General features: G+C 58.7%; 1 protein-coding gene across 2 annotated transcripts; it reads right to left on the reverse strand.

Annotated features, from left to right (window-relative positions):
• Positions 1-970: 970 nt before the first annotated feature.
• Positions 971-16,331, reverse strand: DBNL (drebrin like). 2 transcript variants are annotated; one of them, XM_042801375.1, is made up of 14 exons: positions 16,226-16,331; positions 15,579-15,634; positions 12,958-13,070; positions 12,336-12,410; positions 11,726-11,872; positions 10,433-10,510; positions 9,669-9,820; positions 8,479-8,533; positions 7,833-7,907; positions 7,601-7,703; positions 6,055-6,204; positions 4,483-4,589; positions 2,968-3,073; positions 971-2,350 (listed from the first exon to the last, which is right to left on the reverse strand). In XM_042801375.1, the coding sequence occupies exons 1-14, from the start codon at positions 16,306-16,308 to the stop codon at positions 2,214-2,216; spliced, it is 1,437 nt and encodes a 478-aa protein (XP_042657309.1). In that variant the 5' UTR covers positions 16,309-16,331; the 3' UTR covers positions 971-2,213. The 2 variants fall into 2 exon arrangements, with proteins under 2 accessions (XP_042657309.1, XP_042657310.1); XM_042801376.1 differs by lacking the exon at positions 6,055-6,204.
• Positions 16,332-19,517: the final 3,186 nt, after the last annotated feature.

Raw genomic sequence — 19,517 nt, forward strand, 5'->3', positions numbered from 1 at the left:
ATCCCCATGCCATCCCCATCCCTGTGCCATCCCCATCCCCATCCCTGTGCCATCCCCATCCCCACCCCTGCACCATCCCCATCTCCATCCCCATCCCCATGCCATCCCCATCCCCATCCCTGTACCATCCCCATCCCCATCCCTGTGCCATCCCCATCCCTGAGCCATCCCCATCCCTGTACCATCCCCATCCCATCCCCATCCCCATCCCCGTGCCATCCCCACCCTCATGTCACTCCCACCCCACGCCTGTGCCATGCCCTCAGTAACTCTGTCCCAATGCTGCCCCCCACCCCCACTGCTGCCGTGCCTCTGCTACCCCCATGCCCACCCTGTGCCACCCTGTCTCTGTGCCCACGCCACCCCCCGTGCCCACGCGTCTCCCCCACCCTGCATCCAGGCCCTGGTGAATGAAGGGACAGTGCCAAGTCCTGTGTCACTGCTCTGGGTGTGGTGCCAGCCCTGGGGACACAGGCAGGGCTGGGGACAGGAGGGGACACAGCCAGGGCAGGGCTGTGGCAGGAAGATGTCCCCATCACCCCGGCGTGAAGCCACCCCACACACCGTCTGTGGGGCCACTTGTGCCACGAGCGTGCCAGGCCTCTGCCCCACGGGGCGATGCCCACTGCTGTGCGATGGCCCCAGGGGCTGGCAGCACCCACGGGTGCCAAGGGGACAGAGGAGTCCTGGCCCTCATGTGAACACCTGACCCCCAGCCCTGGTTCCCTCCCGTCTCCAAATCCCGTATCCTGGCACGGCTGGCACCTGCAGCCCCGAGGGCCCCTCACCCGGGCGTCCCTGATGTCGCCACCCCCCTGCATCCCCAATGCCCTCAGTGTCCCCCCAAAACACCCCTAAAGCCCCTCTACACCCCCCGGGCCACCCAGACCCATATCCCTGCCTTCGCTCCCCCTCTCTGGAGCACGAGCCTGGTCACAGTGACCCGCTGCAAAAACACTCGATTCCCACGCACGGCTCATCTTCACCTTGTTAAGATTTCTCGTCAGCGCTCCCGGCTGACAGAGGAGCTCTGCCCGACCCTATGCCAAAACACCGGCATTTCACCCCAATTCCTGCCCAGGGCCGCACAGCCGGATCCTGCTGCATCCATCACCAAAGAAAAGCCCTTTTATTGGTGCTGGGGGGGGGACGGGGACAGCACGGGAGGAGTGAGCGGCGGGAAAGGAGCCCAGGGGAGTCTGGGGTGGGGGGGGACAGGCTCAGGGGAGCTGCAGTGTCCCCCAGTGCCCGCGGGAGGGGTAGGTGAGCCAGGACCCCTGGCACCTCCAAACCCCATCCTCTCCTGCTACTTCTACAGTGAGGGAAGAAACTCAACAAGGCGGGGGGGTAGGTGGCAGCTGGGCTGGGCTCTTCCTTGTTCACAGTGAATCTGGGGTGACGGAGGGGGGGAGGGATCCCACACTCACAGGTTTTGCTTAAAAAAAAAAAAACACAAATAAAAAAACAAACAAAAAGAAAAAAACACCCACCTAAACTACCCACTTTGGCCTCATTGGATCTCCTCTGCAGGAGAGCTTGCTCACAAAGCCCTGAAACATGGTTTAGGGAGAGGAAAGAGCAGAGAAAACCCCTCTGGTGGGGACAGCTGGGAGGAAAACTCAGGGCCGCTCATGGCAGTGCCGGTGGCGAGCTCTGGGATGCTCGGGGTGGTGGTGGCAACACTGCGGAGCCAGGTTTCGGCTGTTTGACCCTGTGAGACACTAAAATCAACCTGGTGAGCTTTGTCAGCGAGCTGAGAGGGGGAAAGCGGTTTCTCTGTTGGGACCACACTGGTTCCAAGGCCACGGGGTCAGAGGAAGCGCGGGGGGGGAGAGGCAACTTGTTCCCTGAATATGCCCAGTAAGGGATTTGTCATCCCCTCCTTCAGCCCTGAAAGAGAATTCACACTCCAAACCAGAGGGAGGAGGGGGGAGATCAGCACTGCAGGGGCTCAGGATGGGATCAGACCCTTCACCCCGACCAAGGGCCGGCTACAGGGGATGGGAGAGGGCGGAGTAGAGCAGCGCCTGGGTCAGCCCCGCTGCTGAGGGAGCAGGGCAATGGCACTTCACTTGGAGGGAAAAAAAAAAAATAAAAAAAAATAAAAAAGAAGAAATAAAAGCCACACATCAATTGGAAGAATCAGGCTGGAGCCAAGTGCTCCTGGAGGGACGGAGCAGCTCTGGTCCCTGAGGCCCCTGCCGACCCCCTTACTATATCAGTTCCACATAATTGGCAGGGAACATGCCGAAGTGGCCGTCGGGACCGTAGCCGCGCCACCAGCCTTCATCGATCATCTCAATGTTGGTGATGATGTTCTCCGGATCAAACGAGATCTCGGTGTCATCAGCTGGAACAAGACAGAGCGAGGGAGGGGGGTTAAAACCAACCTGAACCCAGCTGGAGATGCTGAGACCCCCCCACCTGCCTCAGCCGTCCCTCCTGGGCACACACCCGGGTGTGTGGCCCCGCTGCCGGACCACCCCCTCGTTCAAAGAAAGGTGCCTGTGACACAGCCAGCTTCCCTGGGGGCTGCGTCCTGCTGGAGCCCAAACCCCTCGACAGCCGCTTCTCACGGCAGACGGGTGGTTTTACAGCAGCAGAAAGCAAGGGCAGCTCAGCCCCACTGCTGCTGGGAAAGGGGGGGGGGGCCCAGTAAACAGTAAGATGTGACTATCTGGGTAAAACAGGCTCCGAGGCAGGAGGCAGGGAGGGAAGACAGGGAGGTGAGTGAGAAGCAGATGTCCAGGGAAAAAAAAAAAAAAAAAAAAAAAAAAAATAGAAGCCAATGGCTTCCTTCGGTTCCTTTTCCAGCTCCAGTTTGAGTGGAAGACGCTTTATCTAGCACGCTGATGTGGGATCGCTCAGTGTGAGGGGTGAAGTCTCCAGTCCAGCTCTCCAGGGGCAAACTGGGTCCAGCAAACCCGGCCCAGTTCCGAGGGAAAGCCAGAGCTCTGCAGGTCTTACCAGCCTGATAGTCGTAGAGTGCCCGGGCACACAGCCCCTTCCCCGTCAGGTCTGGTGGCTGCTGGTACTCGACTGGGTAGTCATATTTGGCATCATCAACTTGTTCCTTCAGGAAGGAGAGAGGCAGAAAAGGAGTTATCAGCGTGAACGAGGCAGCTCGTGCTTCATTAGCCGCAGCGAGGCTCTGCGGTCCGGGGTGTCGCCGCCCCGCACGCCCCACACGGTGCTCATCGCCCTGCTCTGCTTCTTGCAGCCTCACTTGGTTTCCCGGGTGGGTTGGGAGGTGTTGCACGCCAGGAATTGCAGGAGAAAACGGTGGGAAGGGGGAATACGACCCTGTGCAACGCCCAGAGGTTTGGATTAGCTCCCCAGGCCTTGGAGAACTGTGTGCAGCTGGTCCTGGACACCACACACACACACATACACACACCCCCCCGGAATAGAAACACTGGCTCTGGGAAGGTCGTGCCACACGACTCTGCCAGGAGACAAAGGAGATGAGCGTACAAACCAGCCTCGCACCAAGTAGTGGAGGTGGCCAGCTCGCTGGTTGGGCTCCCAAACCGGCACCGACCCCGGCCCGGCGGCCAGCACCACGACCAGACACACCAGAGAGCAGCAGCAGTCGACCCTTCTGGGAGCTGTTCCCCCGGGTCTCTGCTGCAGACAGTTCATCACCCCCACGTTCAAGCCTGTTGAAACTGGCCAAGCTCCAACTCCACTTTCCCAAGCATTTCCCTCATTACTATTTTGAGACCTGAGCTGGCTGCTTTTTACTTTTCTTTCATAGAGAAAGACCGAGGCAGTCGCTCAGCCCATCTCCTGCTCCTTTTTGGACCAACCAGGCACTTCCAGACAAATTCGAGAACGAGAAAATTAAGTATATTCGAAATGCTTACGGTTTTGTGAGGGGGGGGGGGGGACGGACACAAGAGGGATGAATAAAGAAGAGGAAACTAAACAGTCACCACATCTCCAAGGGAAACACTGCAGCATGACACAAGATGCTGGAGAATCTGACGGAGCACGCCAAGAACAGCTGGGCTTTGTTGGCTCCGCTGATTTGGGACGCGCAAAGAAGCGGAAGATGGGGGGGAAAGCGCTTTGGCAAAGAGGCTGATGAGAGGCTCTCCCCTTGCCCCCTCCTGGGGCTCCAGGGCTGGGGGGCAGTGACCCCAGCCGGAGCACCCCAGGGTGTGGGATGGGTGACGGGGGCTCAGCACCAGCACCTCTCGCTGCCAGCACTGGGATGGGATGCAGCAGCATCCCCTCGCCGCGCAGAAGCGCCCGAGCGTGTGCAAGCTCTGGGGTTTCTGTGTCCTACTGATTTCAGCCCAGGCAGCTGGGCTCCAAGCACTGGAGTGTTTGTACCCAAGGAGAAGAGACGCTCGTAAAAGGGTTCCAGACTCATCCTGAAAGATGAGACAAAGCCCTGCTCTCTCGCACGAGGATCCTGGCCAGCTCTTGGGTGCCCTTTTCCCCACTGGGGTCCTCTATCCTCCCCGGTGCACCAACCTGAGGGGGTTCTTCATAGATGGCTGAGGTGTCTGGCGGCTCCTCGTACAGATTTGCCTCTTCCCCGTGGGAAGCTGGGACACTTGAATTGTACCCAGAGTCTCGTCCTGCAAAAGAAACACGCGGTATCTCACCACGATACCCATCACCAAAACCTCTCCCCCATCCCCTCATTCATCCAACGCCAGCTCCAGGCTGAAGTGCCACCAAACTCCTGCTACGAGCTGGACGTTCCCGGGGTCTCCTGTCCTGCAGAGGGGATGGGTCCAGCAAGCACAAACCCAGGCACTGGGCGAGCAGGGGTTTGGGGAACGATAAAAAGGACGAGGGAGAGATCCAGGATCTCTGGTAGGATAAGGAATAAGCTTCCAGGCTGCCCCTCGTGGTGAGCAGGGAAGGGTTGGTGCAGAGACACTGGCCAAGAGCAGCATCTAGTGGCGACTGCAGCCTGGGGCTCACCGGAGCACGGCCGTCCTGGCCCCCAGGTCAGGGTGGACCGGAGCAAAAGCATAACAAGCCACCCTGAAATAACCGCTGGCTTCACTCCATCCAAAAAAAAAAAAATCTGTTCCTGGCTGAAGCTTTTTTTGAACCCGATTGCTCAAAGGGCTTGGTTTTCAAGCAGTTAAATTTTGACTTCTTTGGGAAACAGAGAAATGGCAGCTTGGAGGTTGTTTCCCAGCTCCCACTTTCCTGAAGCAAAGCTCCAGTGCAGTGTCGGGACAGGGCAGTGAGCAGCCTGGCGAGCTGGGGACAAGCCAGCAGGGACATGGAACCACACAGCCCTTCAAGGACAAGGCAACACCTCTGTGCCACCCACAGCATGTGGAGAGACCTTCCGGATACAGCCAGCTCTCCTCCACACTTGCTCTTCCCATCCAAACAGCTTGAAAGGGGCCAGAGCAACTCACCACCTGCAGAGAAAGCTCTTCATAGCCTGGCTCCCTCTCCCTGACTTGGGGGTGGTGAGGGCAGTGATGTCTGGGCAGATGGGCACTGCCAGCCCTCGCAGACCTGCATCAACAACACGCACAGACCCTCCGGTCTTTACTGGGATGGCCAAACTGCCCTGTCTAACTGCTAGAGCTGGCTGCTGCCCAGAGGGAAACCCCACTGCGTGCAGATAGAAAGCCTTCTGTGCCGGGTCAAGAAGGCATTTTGGAAAGGTCTGGGTGTGAAGTTCAAAGCCCCTGTAGCGGGAGGTCTGGAGAAGGGCTCTCTGGGGGTGCACGTAGCTGAATTACAGCCTTCCAGCCAGGAGATGTCCTCATCCCCTCGGCAGCTGAACCTCCTGCTAAGTCTGAGAAAGAAAGGAAGGAAGGGACCTTTGCACCAGGCAGCAGCAACTCTCCTCCTTTCCCAGCCTCAGCATCACGCTCAGACCTTGCCGTCCCCTCCGGCTGGAGACAAAGCCGGCGGGTTTCTGGCCTAAAGATCCGCTCACACTCTGCTGAGGCACAGGAAAACCTAACAGAAACTCAGAGCCTGGCCTCAGCATGTTCATTATTGGGGATCCTGTTCGGAGAGGCAAGGTGAAAAGCTTTGGTTAGGTGAGGAAGCAAAGCCACGCACCTGCTGCGGGTACCGGAGAGGCTGGAGGCGTCCCCCAAGCAGAGGAGGGGGCGAAGGAGGCTGGGGGGGCATCCCGGGCAGGAGAGACAGGAGAGGCAGGACTCCTCACAGAGTTCACCTCCTTCTGCAGGAAAGGGCTGCGAAGCTTGCCTAGAAAAGGAGTTAAACATGCTGCAGGAGCCGGGCAGGCGCGGAGGCTTCCAGCTGCATGGCAACAGCCCAGTGACTCCCCAGGAATCACAGGGTTAGTCACCGAAGGGTGTTGTCAGATGCCTGCTGCCATAGGAGCCCTCTGCTCCTTATCCTCCTAAGCAGGATTTTCCAGCTCTAATCCTGGATGGGGAAAACAAGTTTGTCTACTGGTTACAGCAGTTGCTGCAGCCAAGACAAAAAAAAAAAAAAGAAAACCAAACTAAAACATAATTTTCAGGAGGAAGAGTAGCTGGAGGACCCTGCCACCCAGGTCCTGCTCTTGGGGCTCCATGGTGATTTCGGGAGCACCTGGAATTTCACAGACATTTGGACCAGGCACTGGGAGGGGTACGACTGAAACTGGTTGCTGTCAGCCCACACTTTCCTTTGGCAGAAGGTAACTATTGGCTGTTATCTCCCCCATCTATGCCTCTCAATGCAAACAAAAGCAAAGCAGGAGAGTTAGAGGCCAGAGGCAAGCCCCACCAGCACAGCAGTGAATAAGCACCAAGACTCGCCAGCCTATCCTTAGCCTGTGGGTTTTATCAGTGCCAGTGCATTTGTCTTCCTTTCCTCCACTGAAAAGCATCAAATACTAACACAAACCAGGGAAATCCTGAGGGATTTCTCACCCTCAGAAATCAGCCTCCTCCTGTGACATTTAAACTGCAAGAAAGACATTTTCCCACTGTGGCATTTCATCCTGTCCCACCGATGGCTTGCCTACCCAAGAAAGCACATTTGTGCCCATATATCACAAAAGTGCTTATTCCAAATTATTTCAAGGTACTTTCAAGAAGGCTGAGCTGACTGAGACATTCATCCAGGGATATCACGTGTTCTCAGTGACTTCCTCAGCTAGTTTCAGCTTTGGTTTTCACAGCTTCCTGGTTTCTATCTGATAGGTCAGATCAGACTCTTCTAAAGGAACACACTCCTGCTCGGTTCAGCCAGTGAAAAAAATCTGGTGGAAGTTATGGCACTCAGGATAGACTGTGACAGTGGTCCCTTTCTGGCATTGGTATATATAATTTTAATTTTAAAAAGGAAATTTAAGCTTCAGAAGTGAAGGCAAAGTATGGAAAAACTTCAGTCTCGTCTGCCCAAACCTAGTGCAGCCCACAGCAAGAGCCTGACCACGAAAAACCGCACGAGCTGGTTGTGAGACATTGCTCTGCCTGTGGCAGAGAACGCCGGGTGTGATGAGAGCTACCTGTGCTCAGCAGGAACCGGGGCCTCACGGGTAACGCGCTCGTCCCAAATAACACGTTCCCCCAGTGGGGAGCACTCTGCAGGGACTGGGAACCGGCTCCCACTGCCCGACCCGCTGCGAGCACCGCGCCCTGGGCCCCACCTGGCTGGGCAGCCGTCACCGCATCTGCCGGCACCGACTTCTCCCTCTGCTTGAAGATGTCCCGGGGGTTCACCGCCCTCTGCGCTATCAGCGACGCGGCTTCCTGCCAAGGTGAAGAGCACCCAAGCCCCGAGGTCAAGGCACTGCAGCCTCGGGACAGGGAGTGGCAGGAGGCCGGGAGCTGAGCTGAGGCAGCTCCCCCCCCCCCCGCGAAGCACTGGGGCTCCTGTACCTGGGCTTTCTCCACCGATTCGCTTCTCTTGAAGCCCTTCTGCTGCCTGGCCTCGTACTCCTCGGCTTGCTCCTTCTGCAGCACAAGAGAGGGTCTGCTACAGCCTTGGCAGGCACCAAGCCAGCCCCCTCCTTCCCCACCCAGCCCCCAGGATCAGAGAAATGGGAACGGGGAACAGACATGGCGATGGAAGGCGAATGGCGAGGAAACACCCTGCACGTGGGAGGGAGACGCAGGTTTACTGGACTGAGGGTAAGGACTTGGGTTTCCTCCAGTGCTCCTGGGCTTTTCCCCAGAAAGAGTTTTAAACTCTGCTTTCCCCAGAGGCTGCGGCTGGACCAGCCGCCGGGAGCACACAGCCAGTGTGAGAAGAGATATAAAGCGAGATCCAACAAAATCGAGGCCCATCCAACAAAATCAAGGGTGGAAGAAGAGATGGGGAGGACCAGCCCGTGGCACCTCTACTGCCAGACCGTGTCCGTGGGTCCTTCCATGTCCTCCACCTGCCACGACAGTGCCTGGGGATGCCTGGGGTGCTCCTCCACCACTCTCCCGCCTCTGCCCATGGTGTGGTCTGCACCACGGCACCCTGTCCTCTGCATCGCAGGGGATGCACGAAGAAACCTCACCATGGGACAAAGCTCACCCATTGCTGCTGCTCCCTGTCCCTGTTCTCTGCCTCCTGCTGCTGCTGGAGTCTCCTGTGGTGACAAATGACAAATTTGGATTAAGGAACAGGTAGGATGAGCAGTTTGCCCTGCACAGGGCTGCTCTAGGACCTCAGCCTGCCACAGCTACAACAAGGAATTCCAGAGGAAGGACATTCCCTCTCACCTCTGGGGCCAGCTGAGGAGCCACAGGCCACCCCTTGAGCTGTGCAGGGGACAACAGCAAGGAGAGAGGGGCAGAGCAGCAGGAGCTGCTTCAAATAGTGGGACCTGCCTGGGGAAATCTCTTCTTTCAGGGGCATGGACAAGAGTAGCCGGCACAGAGAGGCCAGGCAGACTTCCCTATTTGAGCTCAAAACAGGAAGGCAGTGCCCGCTGCTGCTCTCAGAAGTGAGCTCCACCACCTAACAGGGGTCACGCTGGGCTCGGAGAGGAAGGAAATCAGCACAATGCAGGTCCCTGCACACGCCGCCTCCTCTCTGCAGGGCTCAGAGCCCTCCACCAGCTGGGCTGGGCCTCCAGCACCCCAGGAACGGTGGCCACAGGTTTCAGAAGCACCCTGCAAGGTGCTTGGCCCTGGGGCAGGATCTGCAGGCAGGGAGACCCGCAGATGATGCTGGACAAGGAGCCAAGCTTGTCAGCACTTCGTCAAGGGAGAAGATACTCTCTCCAAGCCAGGGGCTTGCTGGGGGACATCCAGCCGGAGGGGCCCAGCCAGGCCAAACCGCCGCCACCGCTTCAGGAAGGTGAGCGAAGGCGAACACAACTCATTCACACATCAGCAGGAGCAGACCAACATTTGGGTTGTACCAGGGCTACCAGGAGGATCCGGACCTGCAGACCGTGGTGCCCGAGGAGGGGCAGCGTGCCGTGGGGGCGGCCGGGCTGAGCCTGCCCCAGCACAAGCCGAGGCAGATCCCCTCCACATCTGCTGCCTTAAAGGAGGTTTCCTGGAATCGCAGCGATTGCAGCAGCAGGGAATGCACCGACACGATCTGCCGCTCCCTGGGGAACAACCCCCCCGCTGGCAGCGCGGGGGCTGGAGTGGGGACAGCAGCTTGGAAGAGGTGGTGACAAGGGCACAGAGCACCACCGAGAGCAAAGCCAAAATCCTGGAGAGCAGGACGGGCTCTGGGCATCGTTACACTCGCCAGCAGCAGGGACTCACTTCTGGGCTTCGATTTCGTTGGATCTTGCTTTATATCTCTGTTCTCGTCCTGCTGCTTCCTGCAGCTCCCGCTCCCGACGCTCTCTCTCTAGCCGCTGCCGCTCCTCCTCCGCTCTCCTCTTCTCCTCCAGCCGGCGGTTTTCTTCATCTTTCTAACAGGAGACATGCAACAAGTTGTGGGTTTAATCCTGCCAGCTCTGAGAAAGCTCCCAGCTCCCTGCACGCCACGCTGTGCCACCAGCCAGCACAGCAGATCTAGCGGCTCCCAGGGCACATGGTGCCCTTAACACTTCCACAGCCTGGAGGTTCACACACTACTGCTAAACCAGTGTAAAACCCCAGTGTAAAGCAAACCCAGTGGGAAGCAAATACAGAGCAGACTTGCACTGCTGCTCAGTCTTGCAGAGCTGCCTTTGGAAAGGTCAAAAACCAGACCCCACCCAAATGGAGTTTGCCATCCACTGGGAGCCAGGCTGTAGCCCAGCCCTCTCCCCCTCCACCTGCCCCAGCAGCCCCGAGCCAAATTAAGATGAGATAAAAAGCATCTTGCTCTTCAAGACTAATTTCCTCCTCCCCTTGCACCTGGAGGCAGCAGGACCTCTGCAGCCAGCCCAGCTCCACACTGCCTGGGATCTGGATCCCTGACTCTGGGCAGGAGAGCCCAGGTTACAGAGGGAAGATGCAGACGGAGAGAAATCTCCAGCTACATCCAAATGCCTCATCCTACTTGTGCCTGGCTGCTGAAGAGAAGAGGCAGCACTCACCTCAGCTTTGGCCCAGAAATTATCTTTATTGACTCTCTTGATTTCGGACATTGCATTTGTCTTCTGGTAGACGGAGCCCTGGGGGGAGGCAGAAGGTGGCACGTGTGAGCAGCAGTCACTGAGGAATCACAATTTTTGCATTTCTCTGCAGAAATGTGTCCTCGTAGCTTTCTGACAGCTTTCTCCTGCCGCTATGGGATCAGCCAGACCCTCTCTGCCTTCCCCTGACAGAGGACACCCAGCCCCACACGGCCAAGGGCCAGCAGGCTGGGCTGAAAAGGTCAACAGAAGATATTTGGAATGAAGAAGAAAAAATAAAAGAGACAGTGTGACAGAGTATAATGGCAAAACCAGCATGGTCCCGTGCTCAGCACAGTCTGTGACTTTTAGAAGTTATTAAAAACTGACGGTTTGCCCCAGACTTTAAAGAAGGGCTGGCTGAAGCCCAACGATGTGCATGTTGTCAAAAACTGGGACTTCCAACCTGGCTTTCCTCTTGCCTCAACCAAAAATCAGATTGCTAAAGCACTGCAGAGCCCAGGCTAGAGCAGCCAGCAAAGAACTGACCAGGACACATGGGAACTGCCACACCAACGCGGGGCTGGGGAGAGAGCGACGGTCTTGCACAGCTTGGGTTTGCTCTCGACCCACATCTCAGAGCAGGGTCAAGCAACTCGGAGCCAGAAAACATGTGCAGCTGAGCTCCTCCTTCGTACAGCTGAGAGACCTCACTGTTTGGAAAGTGTGTGTGCTGAAGAAACACCTTCCTACAGAACATTTCCACGTAGACAGAAAGGAAGTTGCTGAGATCTCCGGCCTTGACACTTCACAGCAGTGGGGGAAGCCTGTTTTCATTTGCAGGCAAGTCAAAACACTGCTGCACCACCACATGTTGTTCCCTGTCCCTTGGCCACACCACAGCTTTGGAGAAGCCCCAGGCCCCACAGATACTCTGCAAATTTGAAAAGCTGGAGTTTTTGTGTCTCTAAAAACCTGAACAGAACTGGGGGGAATCACTCCTGCTTAAAAAAATGATTGGGCCTATGCAGAGCAGAGCTTAGGCTTTCTGTTTGCTGCAAGGACATCTTGGCTCTGTCACCATCCCACACTCTTGCCCTGATTCACTCTGCAATGTGAGAGAGGAACTGGCCTTGAGCAAAATCATCAGTGCTTCCACAGCCACGTCAAAGTACAGGGAGCCCCTTCCACCGCAGGGCGACAGCGCTCCCAGACTCTGCCCCTGCCCAACTGCGAGCCCAGAGGAACCAGAAAAGCCCAACAGAGCCAACTCACCACGGGAGCTTGAGGGCCTGAGTCCTGGAACTTGCTGCTCTCCTTGTGGAAGTTGTAGTTGGCCCCAGAGGCCTTGGCAACCTTCTCCATGATGAGTTCAGGCTCCACGTCCTCCTCGGCGCGAGCATTGATGGTGACATGAGCCCCCTGAGCACGGAGAAAGCCAGCACTGGAGTGAGACAGCAACTCGAGAAGCCGCTAAACCCGCCACGCTGCTCTGACAGGTCCTGTCTGTGCTCCCGGAGCTCCCAAGGGAAGGAGAAGGGCTCAGGTTGAGAAAGAGGGGTCGCCAGCCACTCTACAATAACACAGTGCTGGGAAAGCAAGCGTTTCTTGGGGTAGGAAGAGGCTTATTTTGCCTCCTCTGCAGTCTCCAGAGCTATTTTCGAATGCAGGAGGCTTAGCGTTGCAAATCAGCCTCTGAAACGCAGGCCTGGGCTATCCTACAGCGCAGGGAGTATCAAGTGCCGGGGTGGCACTCCCCAGCCCCTCCTAGCCACACGGTCCTGCCTGCAAACAGACACCTCTGTGCTACCCCAAAGAGCAGCGTGAGCCACGCAGGATGCAGGTTCACCAGCCCAGGGAGGATGCAACGAAAAGAGGACCAGACCTTTAGGAAGTTGGCTACGGTGCTGACGTGGTTGGCGCAGGCTCCTTTCCTCACGTCGTTCACGCCTTCACCAGTCTGCAAAGAGAAACTGTTGGCACCTGCTTACCAGTCCCACCCCAGGCTGGTTTTACAGCAGCAGCACCTTGATCTAAGCCTGCGAATCCTTCACGCTGGCCATGGAGAGGGCTTCACTGCATGGAAAAAGAGCCAGCTCTGCAGTAAGCACTTCTCAGAGAGACCTGGCAAGCCCAGGGACAAGGGCCACGCCATGAGGGCTCCGGGCTCCTGCTAATCCTCGAGAGCTTCACCCAACCCGTCCTGGATGGGTTCAGAGCTGTTTACCAGCAGCATCGCTGCCAGCCAAGCGAGTTACATGGCCAAAGAGATGCAACGGGGAAGCGAATCCTCCCAGCCTCCATTCGCCTGCACCCACGGGGTTTGGACTGCGCACCCACATCATGGGCACGGTACGTCCGCGGTATCGCAGCTTGGTGTAGGGGATCCAACATGCTGGCTGCCGAGCGCTCGGCAACTATGATTCAAGAGAGAATTGAAGGGAGAAACAGTCATTTATCTCCACCAGGTCCCTCCCGGGAAAGGCAGAGGTCTTGTCCCCACTCACCCAGTTGACGAGGACGTATTTGGGCAGGCCAGAGTTGGGATCCTTCACCCTACAGAAGGCATACATCACCTTCCCGCTGTTGAGCTCCTCCACCATCTCCTCCAGGCCACCATCTGCCCCAGGAGAGAAAGGAGAGGGTGTAAGACAAGCAGATCACGTACGTGTGGTGGGAAGAGACGAGCCTGCAGGCCCTGGCTGTTTATTTCCTGGAGATTATTCCTGTTAGATTTGGAGAAATACTTTCCTACATCAAGAATATTTCAAACCCCTCGTGTTTATTCTAGTCCTTCTGTTACCTGCTCATTTGCATGGGAGCTGAGCCTCAGCCCACTCTCACCCATGCCCCCATCTCCAGCAGCCTTCACCGCCAGAGCTCCTCTTCCTCAGACCTTCACTGCAACAAGCACAGATCCACGTACGGAAAGATCCCGGGTCCGTAACACAAGTCAATTGACGACAGAGAAGGGAAGGGAGATGCTCACGTGCCCTAGACTAATTAGAGGCTTTTTAACCAGAGCAGGCAGCTGCAAACTCAGCCCACAGGTTCCTACACGAAACCGTGCTGCGGTCTCCGGCGAGCACCTCCACCACCGGAAAACAGCTCAACAAAGATCGGAAAAGTCCCGAGATGCAACAGAGAAACTGGCTATGCCTTGTTCCCATCCCACCTTCTACATCCGTCAGAGGCTGTGACGAGCCCTGCTCCGTCAAATGGGAAGTAAAGAAGAAACCAAGAGGCTGGTGCAGGGTAAAATCATGCTCACCAACCGTAAGAGGAAACTCCTGCCCTCATGCTTTCCTTACTGGTCTTAAACCCATGAGGCCCCTCCAGGCAGGTCTTTGCAGGGGCTGCTCTCAGCTATTAGCTCAGGGACAAAGGAGGAGAGCTCACCTCTGCACAGAGGAAAGAAAATTGTGCAGGGCTCAGCAGAGGGGTTGTGCAAGACAGGCGAGTGATGGAAAGTGCTATGTTGCCCCACGAACCGCAGCATGGCTCTCGCTAAAAGCGTATGCCAAAAAACTACCAGAAAAGGAGGAAAAACGCAAATACATGTGCTCTCATTTCTAAAGAATTCCCACAGACCACGATTCGTCCTGCTTTGGTTTGTCTGACCCCTGAAAAGTAGAAAACAAGCTACTCCTTACCACTAAACACCGGCAGCAACTGCACAGCTGAGCCTGTTTTGCTCTGCACTGCAGCAGGACCCAAGATCGTTTTCTTCTCCGCTATTAAATATTTATCCTTTGGCTCTAAATTTGGCACGGTGGTTTCCAAGCCCAGCAGAAAAGTTTAAGGCTGGCAGTCTGAAGCCCTCGCTGGGAGGGCCCCGGGGCTGCCGATTTGCCGGGTCAATGTTTAACGCGGCAGGCATGGAAGGACACAAAGGGAAGGGCTGGGAGGAGCGGAGCTCTGCGGAGAGGTCGGGGCTCCAGTAACAGGGAGCGGCAGTTACACTGTGCCTAACTAAGCAGGGTCCAGCGCAAAAACCCCACGGGACTTTTCATTTACACAAAATACTCACCAAGGAGCTAACACCTGTAAGAGCCCTAAATTCGGATCTCCCTTCCATCCAACCCTAACTCTTCGACAGTGGAAAATCCACATCTCAGCCCCACTGACAGTCCCCTGCAGCCGCTCTCTAGCGTAGATCCCGTGCTCAGGCAGTCACATCCTCTGCACCTTCCCCCGAGGCTCCCTGCAGCCCTCCTCTGCACCTCAGTCAGAGGCTTTTGCTGAACAAAAGGCCCCAGCACGAAACCATCTACAACGCAGGCTTTGCCAGACCCTGCTAAGCTGCCCAGAAACGTCTCACCTGACCACAGCCACCGAAAGCTCTGTGCCTTGTGGGAACCACTTGCAAATGAGAAAGGCAGCCAGTGAGGGAATACAGCCAAGGGCTGGAGGATGCAAATCTAGAGAGCGGGGAAACCTGCCTAGATGTGTTGCTTTCTAACAGCTTTAGCTTTGCATTGAGAAGCAGTTGTGTGGGAATCGGCAGCCAGATAAAAAATTTTAAAAAAAAAAAGTCCCATGAAGCGGGGAACCGAAGAAAGAAGAAACACTCTAGCAGCAGCAAGCTGGAATCACCAGCTTGAGAAACCCAGCTTTGAAGTACTTTTTGTGGTCCTTCCTTCACCTTGTGCTGCAGCCAGCTGGGATCTAAAATACTTCAAGACTGTGAAGAAGTACAAGGACCTTAACTTTGGATCCTTTGGAAAAGGGGGAAACAAAAGGGAAGGAGAAGGCAGAGCCATGCATGTGCCTCTTGCCTGCCACTGAGACTCCTCTATTTTCCTTGCTCAGAAACCGCAACACCCCGGCACGTGTTCTCACCCTCCATCCCACCACCAAGGCCACCCCCCACCAGCATTGCGGGGTGAGAACAGGCTCAGGGATTAAAAAAAAAAAAAAAAAAAATCACCCGCTACTGAGGGGCAAGGGAGAGAGCACTGTTTCCCACCACTGGAGCTGTTCCAGGCAGAGGCTGGATGCCACCAGAAGCTCCGAGCGACAAAAGCCAGCCAGACCCTGGGAGCTGAGCCCTGCAAAGCGCCCCAGACGCGGCCAGCGGTGCCAGGCAAGGGGGGGGGGGGGACGGGACAGTCCCCAACACGCTCACCTCCAGAGCCAGCCACTCGCAGGTCATTGCTGTTGCCTTCGTAGGTGAACAGAGCCCTGAAATAAAGCCAGAAGCAGCGGTTTTACCCAGCCTGGGGAGAAACGCTCGCCTCAAACCTCACACCCTGTCAGCACCTCCTCTCCCGCACCAACTCCTCTGGGCCTGCTGCCGCGCACCCCCAAAAACCCCTCTGTGCTCACGGTGCCCACGCAGGGTGCCCACGCACCCCGGATCCCCCGATGCACACAGCTCCACAGGGCCCCTCCGCCCCACATCCCCAACACTGTCTACATCCCCCTATATACCCCGCACCCACCCCACAGACACCCCCACCTCTGTATCGCCCACCCCCCCTGCTTCCCCCACACCCCCCCCCGCTTCCACTCCAGACACCCCCACACCTCCCATCCCTCCTACCCACCCCCCATCCCCTCCACACACCCCCACACCCTCTGACCGATCCTTTCCGCCCCCCACCCCCACCCAGACATCGGCCCAGCCCTAAATCTCCCCCTGTACGACCCCAGACTCCGGGTTTCACCCCCCCCCCTCCCCCATCCCCACCCCGCCCCTTCAGATCCCCCCCCAGACCCCCATCCCCCCCCCCCCCCCAAACACCCCCACAGCCCCCCCCTCCCGCCCCTCACCAGTCGGTGGGGCTCCCCGCCGCCACCACCCGCCCGTAGGCCTCCTGCAGCGCCCGCCCGTTCTTGCTGAGGTTCAGCGCCATGGCAGCGCCCGCTCCCGGCCCGCCCCGCGCCGCCGCCGCCGCCGCCGCCGCCCGGCCCCGCCCCGGGCCCGCCCCCCGCCCGCGTTACCGGCACGGCCCCGCCGCCGGCACGGCCCGCCTCACCCACTGCCCCGCCCCGGAAGCGCTTCGCCCCGGGCAGCCGCGCCCCCATCGCCCCAGGCCACGCCTCTCCGACCGGCGACACCGCCCCCCTGAGCCGCCACGCCACGCCCCTGAGCCACCCACGCCACGCCCCCAGCCACCACGCCACACCCCTCGGCCACCCCTGAGCCGCTAAGCCACGCCCCGTAGCCGCCACGCCACGCCCCCCGGCCGCCACGCCACACCCCTTACCAGCCCAGCCCCTGCGCCGCAACGCCACGCCCCTTGACCGCCACGCCCCTCAGAGGCCCCGCCCCTCCCCGGGAACGCCTCTCCCTTGACAACCACGCCCCGCCCCCAAAAGGCCCCTCCCCGAGCGGGGTCCCGCCCCGCCCGCCCGGCCCCACATCCCTCACCCCCAGACCCCCCAGGCCCCACCCCTACACGGCCCCCGTGGCCCCTCCCCCGTTTCCAGGGGGTCCCAGCGCGGCCCTCCCACATGCAGCCCCGCCCCCCTCCCCTCAGGGTCGAGAAATTCTGGATTTCCGTGGATTTTCCCCATTTCCCAGCCTGAGGGAGAGAGGACTGGGGGGGGGGCGTCTCTGGGCGTCGCAGCAGCTTTGAGCCCGGAGCTTTTTAGGGTGGAAATGTGCCTCGATTTTACCCTAAATCATCACAATTCTGCTTTTTTGGGGGGAGACACATGAGTTTTGGGTACAGAAAGGGGGATACTTTGCAGATTTTCCCCTGCTGGGCATGGGAGGGTCCCTCTCCTCCCCCCTCCCCGCGAAGCGTCACCCCAAAAACGAGGTACTGTGGAAAGGGCAGGGGGGATTCGGGCAGGACCGAAATTGCCCTTTTTTTCTGCTGTTAAGCTAAAAAAAAAGCCCCCCCGTGGGGATGACCGTCCCCCAGGCGAAGTGGCCTCGTCCCCGGGGACCGTGGGGGGGCCCGAGATGGGGCTGAGATGCGGCGGGGCGGGAAAAATGAGGAACATCCCCCCCCACACCCCCCCCCCCGCCAAGTGCCCGCAGCTGTCAGTGGCTGTGCGGGGGGGGGGCACGGCTGGGGGGGTGCCCCCCACGGGGTGGGGGAGCAGGAACGGGGGGATGCCCCCCCACGGGGTGGGGGGGGGTGGGGGGGGTCGGTCCCGGGGCCTGAGGTTCACACCGACACGCGGCGGCGGCACCGGCACCACCCACGGAAGTTTCGAGGCCGCTGCCCGCCCCCTCTCCAGCCCCGGGAGGGTGGGGGACCGCCCCCCCCCCCCCCGGTGCCACCCCCAGCCTCTCCGCACCCCGCTCCGCAGCCGGCCGGCTTGTGTGTCCCGTCCCCCCCCCCCGCCCCCCGTGCCTCAGTTTCCCCACTCGGAGCAGAGTGCTGAACCTCCCCCCCCCCCCCCATTTACTTCGCAAATCTGGGGAGGGGGGACGACACGGGGAGAGCTCGTCCCCGAGCAGTGCCAGTTACCCCTTGGGCACGAGAAATCCCAGGGGGTTCGGGTTGGGGGTGTCAGGAGTTGGCGGGGGGGGGGGGGGGGGGGAACACACAGGGCCTGCCCACCGAAGGGGGGTGCAGATGCCCCCCACCGAGGCTGCAGGGCTGAATGTCCCCAGTATGTGCTAATGGGCCATTTGCAGATCGTCCCCCTCTACCTTGCCCCTGCCCCCGGGCCAACACCCCCCCCCCTCCAGACCCCTCCCAACCTCTGCCTGCAGCTGTGCTGCACCCCCACCCCCCCCCCCGGGTGGGGAGTGCTCAGGGGGGGTTGGCATGTGTCCCCCCAAAATCCGGCAGCTTTTCATCCCCATCCCACCAGCCGTGGGGTGCAACGGGGGGGGGGGGGGGGGGAACCCACTCATGAACCACCACTGTTATTCACCAGCAAAATAACTGGGGGCTGAGCTCCTGCCACCCCGGCCTCCCCAGGACGGTGAGATTGGGTTTAATGACACCACCACACACACACCCCCCCCAGAACCCCCCAGTTGTCCCCAGCGTTGTGCTGGGATTTGCTTCCTTGGGGCTTCGGGCTGGGGAGGTGGTAGAAGGGGTGGGTGTCCCCCCCCATATCCCCAGCTACCAGGGGACTGGGGGGGGGGGACACTGAGTTGGGATGAGGATAGGAGATGGTGAAGGGGGTGGTCGAGGGTCCTGGTGTGGCTGAAGGTCCTGGGGTGTCCGATGGTCCCACCGTACCCCCCACAGCTGCAGCACCTCGCCGGCCAGACTCATTTCCAATCATTCCACCTGCGGCAGCGTTCCCCCAGCTTCCCCCCCACTGAACCCCACTCCAGAGACTCGTTTTTCCAACGTACCATCCCCGGGTCTCCCAACCTCCTCTCCCTTCTCCATCCCCAGCCTCACGGCACCTTCGGGACACCACTGTTGGGATCCCGGCAGCTTTTAACACCGGGACATGCCAGGGCAACGGCCGGGTGACGGGATCTGACCTAAGGGCACACGTAAGCGCCTGTAATTGCTTTTTAGTTTGGGCTGTGCAGCAGCAAAACATCGCGGGAGATGGTTTTGAAGGGCTCGGCCGGCCCTGCCATCATCTCCTCAGTCACACGCATCTCCCATCCCACCATCGTCCCCTCCATCTCATGGAGGTCCCATCCCACCGGCCCCGTCAGGATGTTCTTAATTGTTGATTAACGGGCCGAGGGGTATCTTGGGAACATCTCGGGAAATGAGCTGCGATGAGGTTTTGCCTCCAGAGCACCGGTTGCCTTCTGATGGCGACCTTCAACCCCATTGTAGAGGGTCTCTTGGGTTTGTAGGACATTCAGAATACACCGGGAAAGACCCCAAAACCGCAATGCTGCCAGCTCCTCTGTTCTTACTCAGGGTGCTGCAAAGCGGGGGGTCACCTGGGGAGCACTGGGTGGTGTGGGACAGTTACCCTCCATGTGTCCCACACCAGGAACCAGCCACCTCCTCGCTCCTTCCTGGACTTGTGCTCCATGTTATTTATCTTCTGGTCAGGGCAATGCTGAGGATAATAACGCTTTAAGTGATTATTTATAATTTTTAGCAGACTGGGGCTTGCGCATCCCCCTGGACACATCTGGACCCTGCGCAAGAGGGTTCTCCCCGCTGCATCT

The sequence above is a fragment of the Tyto alba genome, unplaced genomic scaffold (genome assembly GCF_018691265.1).
Source record: "Tyto alba isolate M040663 unplaced genomic scaffold, T.alba_DEE_v4.0 Super-Scaffold_34, whole genome shotgun sequence".
Lineage (NCBI taxonomy): Eukaryota > Metazoa > Chordata > Aves > Strigiformes > Tytonidae > Tyto > Tyto alba.

Excerpts from the sequence above, each read along its gene's own strand:
- DBNL (XM_042801375.1), bottom strand. The coding sequence starts at position 16,308 with ATGGCGCTGAACCTCAGCAAGAACGGGCGGGCGCTGCAGGAGGCCTAC. Across the intron at positions 15,635-16,225 it reads GCGGGGAGCCCCACCGACTG|GGCTCTGTTCACCTACGAAG; the intron begins GTGAGGGGCGGG and ends GCTTTATTTCAG. Across the intron at positions 7,908-8,478 it reads ACAGGGAGCAGCAGCAATGG|AAGGAGCAAGCCGAGGAGTA; the intron begins GTGAGCTTTGTC and ends CTTGTGCTGCAG.